The 12,006-nt window shown below is 41.6% G+C and overlaps 2 protein-coding genes across 5 annotated transcripts in view; one reads left to right on the top strand and one right to left on the bottom strand.

The window, feature by feature from the left end:
- Positions 1 to 12,006, bottom strand: part of shakB (Innexin family member shaking B) — a 160,043-nt gene that overhangs the window by 48,956 nt on the left and 99,081 nt on the right. The gene's annotated exons all lie outside the window — the stretch shown is intronic.
- On the top strand, positions 8,068 to 11,890 carry LOC110176085 (glycerol-3-phosphate acyltransferase 3). Of its 3 annotated transcripts, none has more exons than XM_020942328.2 (2): positions 8,068 to 8,221; positions 10,524 to 11,890. In XM_020942328.2, exon 2 carries the CDS (start codon positions 10,533 to 10,535, stop codon positions 11,769 to 11,771), a length of 1,239 nt encoding a protein of 412 aa, XP_020797987.2. In that variant the 5' UTR covers positions 8,068 to 8,221; positions 10,524 to 10,532; the 3' UTR covers positions 11,772 to 11,890. The 3 variants fall into 3 exon arrangements, with proteins under 3 accessions (XP_020797987.2, XP_020797986.2, XP_086695343.1); XM_020942327.2 differs by having other exon boundaries at positions 8,087 to 8,221; positions 10,468 to 11,890; XM_086839217.1 differs by having other exon boundaries at positions 8,101 to 8,221; positions 10,446 to 11,890.

The raw sequence follows: 12,006 nt of genomic DNA, 5'->3' as shown, positions 1-12,006 counted from the left end.
AGCCGAGCAGCTAGCTTTAATGGCCTCGACAGGAGAGTAAAGAAGCAGCAAAGGGAAATATAAATTTAGACAGAGAGAAGCATAGCAGAAAATGAAATAAAATAAAATAAAGCGCAGACAGAGCGAAAGAAAAATGTTGGAAAATAGCAGCATCATCATCAGCCCAAGGGGGTTTGATGAGGCCAACACTCCCCCTCCATCCTCCCATCCCGTGCGTTTTCCCCGCTTTCCCGGCTTCGTCTCCTGCTTGTCGTCGTCATTGTCATCGTCATTATAAGCATAATCTTTAATAAACGAGTGAACACCAGGGAACCAAGTTCGAGGAGGGAAATGGCTGTGGAAAAGCCGCGGGAAAACTCTCAAGCGGCCGCAAATGGACGTCAAGAGGATGCCAAAGGAAAATGGCGGAAAAGGCGGGCGGAAGGGCGGGGCACTGCGATTTTTCAAGTGAACGAACTTTTTAAATTAATTTAGACATAAGCAGCTCTTTAAACTTCTGGCTCGGAACCAGCTAAGCGGTTCGTGTTTTTCTTGTTTTCCCCCCCGCTGCCACTCCCTCCCTGATTTTCCTAGCCTTTTCCTCTGTCTATTTCTTGAGGGTTTTCTCTCTCAGCCAGTGTGTGTGTGTGTGTGTTTGCTTTTTCCACAAAGTTGGTAATGTGTCTACCCGACTCAGGCTGGCCAAAAGGAAACGTAATGTACACTAAATGGATATTTAATTACACTTTTGCCCAAGGATCGAGCATCGGTCGGAGTTGGGGGATCCCCCCCAAATACACACACACACAGAGAGAACGGGGGAAAATACCTCCTTATCCCCAGAGCCATTGCCAAACCCATATATAAGTATATATATCCGCACCTGGGTAAGCTTTTGAGTGCTGGGCGGCCAACTGAATGGGCCAATTTGTGATGGCAAAACGGCGTAGAGATGGCAGTGAACTTAAGTGCTGGCCAAGAAGGAAGTATAAGGGGTATAAGGAGAAACTGCTGGGAAATTGGCAAGGAGATTTACGATTTACGGGAATCACAGCAGAGCAGAAGGAGCATCAGTTGTCATCGGAGTAATGCCAATGTCGGTTTAATTGGCAGTGATTTCCCCCGTCTTTCTTGCATTCAGAATTATACTTTTCCTTCTGTTTTTTATTCTTCTTTTGTCTGCCATAAGCTTTTCCAGGTCTGCCTGGGCAGGGGAATAAGTCGAACGTATTATATGACAAACCGGAATGTCTCTTTATTGAATTCTATAAACTGAATTTGAATTGAGGAATTCCCAAAATGAAATACTCTGCAGAGCTGTTAATAAAGCAGATGCCAATCGAATTACTTGCTTAAAGCCCTTTGGACTTGGCCCCCCTTGGATTGTGGCTTAAATATGCATTACCAATTGGTGAATCATTTTCTTAATTGTTAAGTCTATGTGTGTGTGTTGGCCTGACCTCTGCCCACAAATGATGAATTTATTTAATATTCACTTAGGTGCATAATTAATTCCCATTGAGCCCTTACGGCCAACAGTGCGTATGCGTAATGCGCAAAATTTGCATCACTATGCCAGAGGGTTTTGTGCCCGGAGTTCATTGTCTGCGATGCAGAAATTTTGTAAATTGAACTGGCAAATTGATATGGCCTAACACATACCTTATTGATTTATGCCGCCCACTTGAAAACTTTTAATATTTTAATTCTCCTTCATATGTTTATTTTATTGCCCAGGCATAAAGTAAATAAATTGTTCAACTCTCCCAGAGACAAGTGAGTGGTATACACACACGTAGTATGCATATGGCGGATATATGTTCACATGGCACACAAAATCGAGGCCGGACTCTGGACTCACAATGAAATTTGCATAAAGCGGTAAACAAGTGAAAGCCATTGCGATATTAAAAACGCCCCAGCCCCCAGTTCGGCAGGATATTATGGGAATATCCTGCAGTGGTTCTCATATCGATCCACAATTTGCTACTATCCCTTTTGTACAGTTTTAAGCGCCGCCCCTCTTAAACCGCTTATGTATGTCTCGTCCTGTCAAAGGAACCGCAATGTTTTTGCATCCGCACGAACTCTACTCTGCTGCAAGTAGATTAATTTCTTAATAATAGTAGTTGCACGAGAGTGCCTTGTGTCTTTGTTTGCTTTTTTGTGGCACTTTTCACCTTCACTTGACTGGCATTTTAAAAGGCCAAATATTGCTCTTTGAGGCCTTTGAATAAAACATTTATATTCAATTTGAACACAGATAACAGGACAATTAAAATTGATGCTTTTAGTTGATTTCCTAAATTTATTATTTTTGATGCATTTTCTTGTTGTTAATTTTTCTGCAGAGCATAAGATAAAACAAAAGAAGCACTCAAAATTCAATTTAATCCCATTACTCCTTTTGCTTGCTTAACGAACTTAAGAATATATACGTATATATGTTTTCCATTTAACTTTCTCTTGGCAAATCCTTTTGCTGCAGCTACAGACAGATTTCAAGTCACCTTAAAGACCTCAAAATGTAAAGTGCAAGGACGATTTCTGGTGCCGCTTCCACTACAACATGGCATTTATGCTGATGTTGTGCCGCCCTTCTGGATTTTCGCCCCCAGCCAGGCAGCTTTCCCACTTGTCATTCAGCCGGGGCGGTGACTGAAGTGAGTTCCTTCTCAAAAACAGCACAAACAGCGGCAGCGGCAGCAATTTCCATATTTGTTTACAAATACAATATACAAGAAGCTCATACACACGAAAAATAAAGAAATGCAGGGGAGCGGAGCTCTTCATTGAAAGTTTAAATTCTTCTTTTGTTATTAATATTTCACAAAAAAAAGAAGGAAGAGAGAAGAGAACACCAGCGAGACGGGGAAAAGTTTTCATATCTGCGAGGCGGGCCCCAAAAAGTGTGCTACGAAAAATTGCCAACGAGTTAGCAATGAAGATTTGGAGGGGAGGAGCATATAAATATGACTATTTTTTCATCCCAAAATAGTACTATTGAGGCAACCCTCGTCGTCGCCACGCAGCTGTCTTCAGAAGGCAGCCTCCCCGCTTTTCCGTTTTTTCCATTTTCCCAGCGACTGCAGCAAAGTTATGCATGTCTGTGGATGTGTTTTCCTACCCATCAGGCAGCAGAGCGTGTGTGTGGGTGCTGGTATTTACATGCTTACATTTCATACGAGCATAAGAAAATATTTGCAGTTATATGTATATTTTTTTCTTTTTTTTTGTAGCCCAACTGTTCCTTCTGCTCAGCTAAACTTTTGTGTGTACTTTTGTTTGGTTTTCCTTTCAGCGACTTCCCTCCCCCTTGCCCAGTTTTTTCTTTTTTTCTGAGCGTTTGCTCTGCAAGTATGAATTTACATAGCCGAAGCGTAGAGGGGGTGAAAATCCGGGGGATGTAAGTAAATCCAGCTTTAAGGAATGTCAAGCTAATTGAGCTAGATGGGAAGAACAAAACAAAAAAAATAAACAAAATTTGCCAAAATCAAGCTGCAGATTCCAAATTGGCGATAAGAGATTAAGAGGAAATCTTTCAAGGGTAGAAATGCACTGGGGAAAAGCGGGAATGAAAGCAAACTGTTTAAAATTTTCCTGTTTCTCTGTATGCCTTTTAAATTAACCCTAAATGTATTCCTGATTTCCTTTAGCTTTGTATTTTCCTCTGTGTAAATACTGAATTTGAAGGCTGTCAGCAGCTGAACAAAAAAAAGCGATAAGAGAACTATGCAAAAATACAATATTTAATCGAATTAAACCATAAAAGCGGAAGAGACAACCAATGAACCCTTGAAGGCATCAACTTGCCTCATAGTATTTACATGCCATGCATATTTAAGTTGATTTCCATTTATGTTTCACTTCCGAACAGCGTCGCCATGCCTTATATGTACATACCTCCTCTATTTGCATTGGGAACCAAGCTAATAAAATTTGCAATGCATGCGACGCTTGCATATGAAATACAATTAACAAATTGCCAAAAACGGATCCCAAAAAGAGCAGGCATAAAGCACATATAGAGGACTCCCCTTGCCCCGAGCCATAATACCGAGTACTTTGCATGAGAGGCACTCACTCCTCCTAAATCCCCAGTACCCAAAATATGGCATTCGAAATCAATAAAGTGTGCAGTTGCAGTTCACCCGAAATGGAAAATTGCAAATGGCAGGAAATGAAATGAAATAAAGTGGGGCGCAGCAGGTGAAAATGTGTGCAGTGGGCGGATTTGCTCGCTGGCTGGTACGTGCGAGTTCAGTTACCTATAAGGAAAGCCTGGGAAAGCCTTTTGGAAAACGGGTCGGAAAATCCCCAAAAGAGAGCATTCGAAGGAAACACTCGAGGGCCGGGCAAGTGGCAAAGTCAAGTTCGATAACCGGGGTCAGAATGATCGATAAGGGATTCGTTTTCCATTTGGGAAAACTTGTTGGTCTACAAAAGCCTCTGGAATCGAACTACTAGAAATTAATATATAGGTAATATTTTAGGACTTTATTTTAACATTTGTTGAATTATTATATAACAAGAGTAATAAACAAGCATTAAATAAAATATTGAAATGACAAGAAAGATATTTCTAAATATTATATTATAATTTTAGTCAGAAGCTGTGAAGGAGTCATTTCCGACCCTGTAATTCATATATATTCCTGATCAGCATCAATAGCCGGGTTTATCTAGCCATCTCGGACAGAAAAAAAATTGTAAAAATTTTTATCAACATTTTGTAAGGGGTGACAATTGTAAAAATTGTCAAAAATTTACACAAATTTTAAGTTTTAAATTGAGTATGTAGACTTATTAATCTATTAAAAACTAAGATAGGAAAGGTTTCCAAATAGAAATGAAGGTTTTTTATGCCTTATGGCTGAGTTATGCCTTTTTTAATTTTTGATTGATCGGAAAAATTCTCATGTAAAAATATCAATAAATATATACTCGAAGAATGCGAATATTTGAAGCTTACTTATGGCCAATTTTCTATTCCGTCCTATAATTCAATTGCAAACTCTAAAGGTATATAAGCTTCAGCTTTCCGAAGTTAGTTTCCTTTCTTGTTAGCTTTGTTTAGAAATTTGGTTAAATGATCGCAAAACGATGCCTCAGTGTTGGTTAAGTGCAAGCAAAGCATCAGCAGTGTTGGGCACGCGGCAAAAACGGATATTAAGGAGGGGAAATTCATTTACTCGCAAATCTTTTGCACTACACTTTATTGACTCGGTCACGTGAGCGGATTTTGTGAGTCACGTTTGCCGGTTTTGCCATTATAGTGTGTGTATAGGAGGAGGTGGGTTATATACATATGGGTGTGCCTGTGTCTGTGTTTTTATGGCCAAATTTCACCTTTTCTTTAATGATAAAAGTTTTTAGCTCTCTGTCGGCGGCTCTCTAAGCCATAAAAGACTTATTGCAGCGGCCTAACAAGGCGGTGGCCTGGCCCGTTGCAATGGGTGGTTCTCTGGCATCGCTAGGGTGGTTCCAGGGTGGCACTTGTCCATGTGCATTGGCCAAGCCATTCGTTATGGGCCGTGCGTTCGGACGTTTTTCGAAATTTATTACATTGCACCGACAAGTTTCGCGTGTTTCGCCTTTGCGCCTACACTTCACTTGGCACAGGCGGAACGCCCATCCACCCACAGGACGAGCCACAGGACCGGGAGCAGCTCGCCGCGGAAACACAGCCACCCTGCAGGTGAAGTGCAACTTTTTGCACCTAAGAAATTGCGAAAGGTACCCCGGGACAGCAGCGGGAATTTCCAGTAATACGTCAGAGGGCGGGAAGGGGAGGGAGGCTTGGCTGAGGACGTTGACAAGCCCCGAAAAGCGCGGCTCAAAACGTAAACATCGTGAGCGAGTTTTCCCCATTTATTTCTTTTTTCTTTTTCTTTTTTTCGTCTCCGAATTCTCACCCGGCTTTTCCACCTACTTTTTGCGGGTGCATTGACCTTTTTGCCTCCCACATGGAAGGGCTTCAAATAAGTAAAAAAAAAAATAAAATAAAACCAGAGTCGAAAATGCAACCGGCTAAATGATGGCGAGGATAATGGCTGTCTGGGAAATCGGGGGTCAAACAGGGAAGTATATATATATATGTATATATCTGTATATAGAAAAGTATATATATGTATGTATATGCAGCCCGCCTATAGCATTTTTTAAAGATTTATGTTGAACATTTTCAACGCTTGTAGCTGTGAATGCTCTCTCTGGGATTCGCTGTTTTAGTCACTGGAAATTTATCAATTTCATTTAAATATTTATGGGTATGTAGTTGCTTATATGACTATAAATATGTATTTTAGAATTCAAGATGTTAATTTAGTTTATCTGTTAATTTACCTTTAAGTTTGGTCAAATAGATAACATATCTTGTAGTTTGTAGAGCATTTTTCGGCTTCGGCTTGTTTGCTATTCCCTACTTATTACGACTGCAATTTTGCCGGTTCTTAGTAAAAAATATATGGCAATGATGATGACGATGCCGATGTCCCATTCCGCATTTTTGCAACCACTCCTCGCCGCAGGCGGCACACTCAATTCGTCCATTTTTCGAGAGCTTTTCATGTGCGTTCAGGCGCAAAAGTCAAAATGTTTGGTTCAATGAATGCCAAGTGCGCCGAGTGCAGGACTTTATATTCATTTTTTTGTTTTTTTTCCGCAATGACTTTAAGGCGGCTTTAAGGGCGTGGCAACGGGGCGGATGAGTGATAAATCTCTATCACTTATTCGAGGATAAGCTGCGGCAAGCGGACAACCAAATTGATTAATTGCCGCAAATAAACGAGACTCCAAGGATGGATGATTGGCAAACTTGAAGATGCGGCCGCAAATCAAAAATATATATACAAATCCCCCTCTCCCTGCCCACTCCCTTAACCTGGTGATTTTCCTGGAAACTTTCGTCACGTAGTGTCCATCAAACGGAAATAATTTATCAAGAGCCTGGCGACTTATATTAAATAATGACTTGATGACACAAACAACAATACGCTGAGACCCCCCCCCCACATAATTAGGCGATGGGTTCGGGGTCTCATCTCGCATTTTCCGCTTTTTCCGGGGCTAATTAAAATGCCCGGCTCAACAAGGGAAAAATTATAAATCACATTTCTTGTATATTTGATTCTGGTTCCTGGTTCTCTCTCTCTGTCTCTGTTTTTTCCATTCTCGTTGCCCTGTTCTTGGTCCATTTCCATTATGCAAATGTAAACAAGCCGGGTAAATGGCATAAACCAATTATGGCGAAATGCGGGCGGGTTTTTCCCACTCCCCCCGCACCATTTTTCCCATCGAGTGTCAAAGGGATTTCCGAGTTCCAAGCTCAGAGTTGCAAGTTCCAAGCTTCGAGCTTGGAGTTTCAAGGGTCAAATGGCAACACTTTTTTAATTAACTTGGCTGAGGGGACGCTTAAAAATTTTCAACGGGGGGTGGGTGTTGAATTCAAATAAAAATCTAAAGAAAATTTAAAGGGGGGGGGGGGGAGGAGGTGAGAAACTTATGGAAATAATTACACCCAAAGTATGCTAATATCATTGGGATGAGAAGTTTTGTTGTCATTGCCTTCACTTGATTGTTTATTTTAATTCATTATGTGGTTACTTGTGTCAATATTGTGCCTTACAATGGAAACAAAAGGAGAATGTTGCTTTAATCATTTGAAACCTTTAAATTATAAACTGATGATGTGTCTTAATGTATGTTCTTTATGCAGATTTTAAAGGTTACATTATGGGCGGAAAGTTAAAAATTAAATTACTCTCTCCTCTATGAACAAATTGATCTCGTTTAATCTCATTTTTGCCAGCACTTACTGGCGTTGAACTCGCATTATTATTATTATATTTTTTTAGGGACGAGTAGCTGACTTTTTATTTTGTACTTAAGCGCTAACAACTTCCCTAATCTCGTTATCCGGCGTTTCTATTTTTTTTTTTTGCCTCGCCTTTTCATAATCTAAGCAGCATTTCCATGAGCAGCATTTCCATGAGCAGCATTTCCCCCCGGGGGGTTACCCCTTAAAACACAAAACCAACCCTCCCTCCCACAAACACACACGTAGCAGGTTGGTGAAACGTCAGAGTCAATAAAGAAAATTCAGTAGCAGTCTTACATTTCTTTTTTTTCGGTTTCGTTTTTCCATTTCTTTTTTTTTGCCAGCCATAACGAAACACAAAATACAATCACGCGGATCAGACAGACGACGACATCGAAATCGGAACGTGGCTACAACAACCAGGTGAGTGTTGAGCTTTTCCCCATTTTCCGACCACACACACATACATGCAGTAGTGTGTGTAACGCACACACGCGACTCGCATTACGCGCAACTTTTTAAAAGTCAGGCAGAAAAATGTTTTTTAAACGCTAAATTACTTTTGAATGGCAGGTGGGCGTTGCCGCTCGCATCGTCATGTGGGCGTGTCGCGAACGCCAGCGTCACAATTTCATTTTGTGCTTCCTCATTTACCTGCCCCCTGCACTCCCCCGCCATTCCCCCTGCATTTTCCGCCGCTTTTCCACCGCTTTTCCCGCGACAACAGTCGCTTTGTCACAAGAGGGGGTAGCTTTTTTCGTGTTACGTCTGAAGAGCGGAAATGCTTATCCCAACACTTGAGCGTCACGTGCTGCCGCTGTCGTTCAGCTCTTTCCAAAGTCTATGTCGTCAGGAAATTTACCCTAACTATACATTAAATATATAGTTAAAATAATGTCACAAATATCGGGTGTACATATCTGATCAGAACTGTGAAAAATAGCCACTTGAAGGGGAAGTTATATTATTATATTTGAAGATACATAGATATAATAGATACTATTGGAAGATTTTAAAATCTTGGCTTACTTTATGCCCAGGAATATATTTAAGATATATTCCGAAACAAATAAAATTTTGTTCAAGTAAATATGAAATTTAAGATGAAAAAATCTGTAAGATAAATTTTTCAAATAGACTAATTCTGATCAGACTGTATCGGTACATACAAATAACAGTCCTATCTCTGATCAGATACAAAGGTAATATTGAATGATATCTAAATGTTTTGCTTTATGCCCTGGAACATATTTCAGATATATTCATAAATAAATAATAATTTATTCAAGTAAATATATAATTTCAAAAGGAAATTCTGTAAGATATATTTTACAAATGAAACTCTGATAAAAGATTGAAAGATTTAATAATCGTTGCTTACTCAATGCCCTGAGATATATTTAAGATATATTCCTTCTGATCAGACTTCTTTCCTCTGATCAGATTTTATTTACCATTTACAAAGGCTTTAACACAAAATCCCTGTCATAGTCACCTGAGCCGTCTTAATTTCTCTTGCCCTCAGCTGTTAGAGTATTTAAATCTGTCCGGCTTTCCTCAGACTTTCCAAACTGTGCCACACACAGATACAGATGCAGATACAGATACAAATACACGCAGACTCGGCCGCAGAAGCGCCTAAGGTCGTTGTCGTTGTCGTTGTCGCTGTGGAAAAGTGGAAAAGTCGTGGGAAATGGGTGGTGCTAGGAAGGCGGGGGAAGCACACCCTGTAGGTGTTTTGAATGTTTAGCTCAAGTGGCTTTTTAAAACACATTCTATGCTAATTAAGGGCCCGGGCCTGAGCCTAAATGAGTTGTCGTTGACGGTGACGGTGACGGTGACGGTGACAGTGACGTTGCCGGTGTCTGTCGTCGTTTGTTTGCATTTGATAAGCCAAAGTGAAAGCCAAAGCCAAAGCCAAGATTGTTGCCAGCCAATGTAATCAATGGTGGGCGGAAGTCGGCGCCATTGCGTAATCCTTAAAGAGCGCTGCCTTTGCCATTCCGCGGGCCCATTTAATTAACGAATTAACAAAAGCCAGAAGTTTCTGTGGCTCTTAAGTGATTTCGGGTCGAGAGAGGAGATACAACCCAACCCCCTTTGCCGCCGTCTGTGGCAAACATTTTGCGGCCTTGTTATGGCATAATTGAATTATTGCCATGTGAAAAAACAAAATGGGGCCAGGGCCTGACCAAAAAAAAAACCGAACCCAAATAACCCAAAATCCATAAGCGAAAAACCCGTCCAAAAACAAAAACCAGAGAAAAAAAAATGAGAGAAGACGACGACGGCAAAGTTTCCTTCGTCCTTCTTCTTATATTTTTTTTATTTCCTGGTTTCCTCCTTCACATCTTGGGCTAAATAAATCAAAAGTCTTTTGGGCGCTTAACAAAGCGGTCTGAGAAAAATATGAAAGAAAAGTAGGGGTGAAAATACGAGGCAAAAGCAAAAAAGTCGGCGCTAAATTGAATTAGGGCTTTAATTGGGAAATTTGTGGGCAAACTCCTGAGGCTACACTCAAACCATGGAATGCACTGGAAATAATTTACATTGTTTTTCTTTTAATCGGAGGTCACACACAGTTCTCTCTCTTCTCAAAAAAGATCACCTTAGCTGGGAGTTTGTACTTAGTTTTCACTGTTTAAAGTTTTGCCATCTTTCGTTTGCAGCCTGTAGTTCTCCACAAATGACTTAACATATAAATTGTATATCTCAAATTGAGTAGCCTGACGCGATGTTGCTCCTGTTGGCCACCGTGTGCCTGATCTGCTGGTCCTCCATTTTCTGGCTGCAAGCCCTTTACATTAACCTTCTAGAGCGTCTCTTTGCTTGGATTAACCAGGAGTTGAAGGACACACGGAAGCGAGAGATGGGCCAAAGCGACGTGGAGTCCGAGAAAGCATCGGAGCAGGGTGCCATAGGTGATGGTCCCAAAGATCCGGCCAAGAGATTATCATCGCCGCATATTAAGAGCAGGCTTGTGAGGCGAGTGGAGCAAATGAGCAACATGGTTAACCTGGGCATGGAATTGATCCTTGAGGATGAGGTAACACCACACTTTGTGGCCGCTCCAACACCACCCGGTCAGTGGAATCTGCTCACAAGGAATCTGGGGCAACGAGTGCGTGATCTCCATTGGCGCCTGTGGATCGTCTGGCTCCTTGGCTGGCTCACTCGCTATATGTTGCTGTTGCCCCTCAGGACATCGGCTGCTTGGGCAAGTCTCTTCCTTACCAGCATTATAGCTGCCATATTGGGCCAACTGCCTGAGAGTCACCTGAAGCAGCTGCTGGTGGAGCAAGTCCTGCGGCAATGTTTCCGCATCATGGCCGGCTGTTTGCCCATCATTCGGAGATATCACAACACCGAGCATAGACCCACCATGGGCATATGTGTGTGCAATCATACAAGTCCCTTGGATGTCCTGGTATTAATGTCAGATGCTTACTACACAGTAACTGGTCAGATCCATGATGGCATCATTGGGCTGTTCCAGCGGGCTCTCTCACGGGTTTCACCACAAATGTGGTTCGATCGGCGACTTTTGGGAGATCGCGAGGCCTTGGGATGTCTCTTACGCTTGCATGGCGGTTCCGCAGACCGTCCTCCGATCCTGCTTTTCCCGGAAGGGACTTGCATCAATAACACGGCTGTGATGCAGTTCAGGAAGGGTAGCTTTGCGGTGAGCGATGTTGTCTATCCTCTAGCCATTAGCTATGATCGACGCTTCAGTGAGGCTTTCTGGAATAGCAGCCGGCATTCGATGTTGCGTTACATGTTCATGTTGGTTAGTTCCTGGTGCATTGCCTGTGATGTTTGGTATATGGCACCGGTTAGAAGGTTAAGTGCCGAAACACCTGTGGAATTCTCCAATCGAGTGAAGGCTGCCATTGCGGCTCAAGTGAATATCGATAGTCTGCCCTGGGATGGTAATTTGAAACGTGCGACTCCGGTGAGGGATTGGCAGGAGTGAGTGCCGCCATTTACACATCTATTTAATATATTCGTATTTGCTGCAAATTTGTTTTTCTTGAAGTTTAATAACCTTGGCATTGATTTTAAATATAAAGTGTTGTTGATTAATTCCTTAAATGGAGTTTCTAGTGGGGGTTGGGTCTTCTTTTATATCCTTAAATAATGAAGAACACCTTTAAACTTATCCTTGAGTTATGAAACTATCCTCTTTTGAGGTTTCTATGAGATGATCC

The sequence above is a fragment of the Drosophila serrata genome, unplaced genomic scaffold, assembly GCF_035046125.1.
Source record: "Drosophila serrata isolate PLE 108 unplaced genomic scaffold, ASM3504612v1 contig_362, whole genome shotgun sequence".
Lineage (NCBI taxonomy): Eukaryota > Metazoa > Arthropoda > Insecta > Diptera > Drosophilidae > Drosophila > Drosophila serrata.
The sequence above is the reverse complement of the archived record's forward strand: the minus strand, read 5'-3'. Positions and strand labels throughout refer to the sequence as shown.

Coding starts and splice junctions, on each gene's coding strand:
- LOC110176085 (XM_020942328.2), top strand. CDS start 10,533: ATGTTGCTCCTGTTGGCCACCGTGTGCCTGATCTGCTGGTCCTCCATT.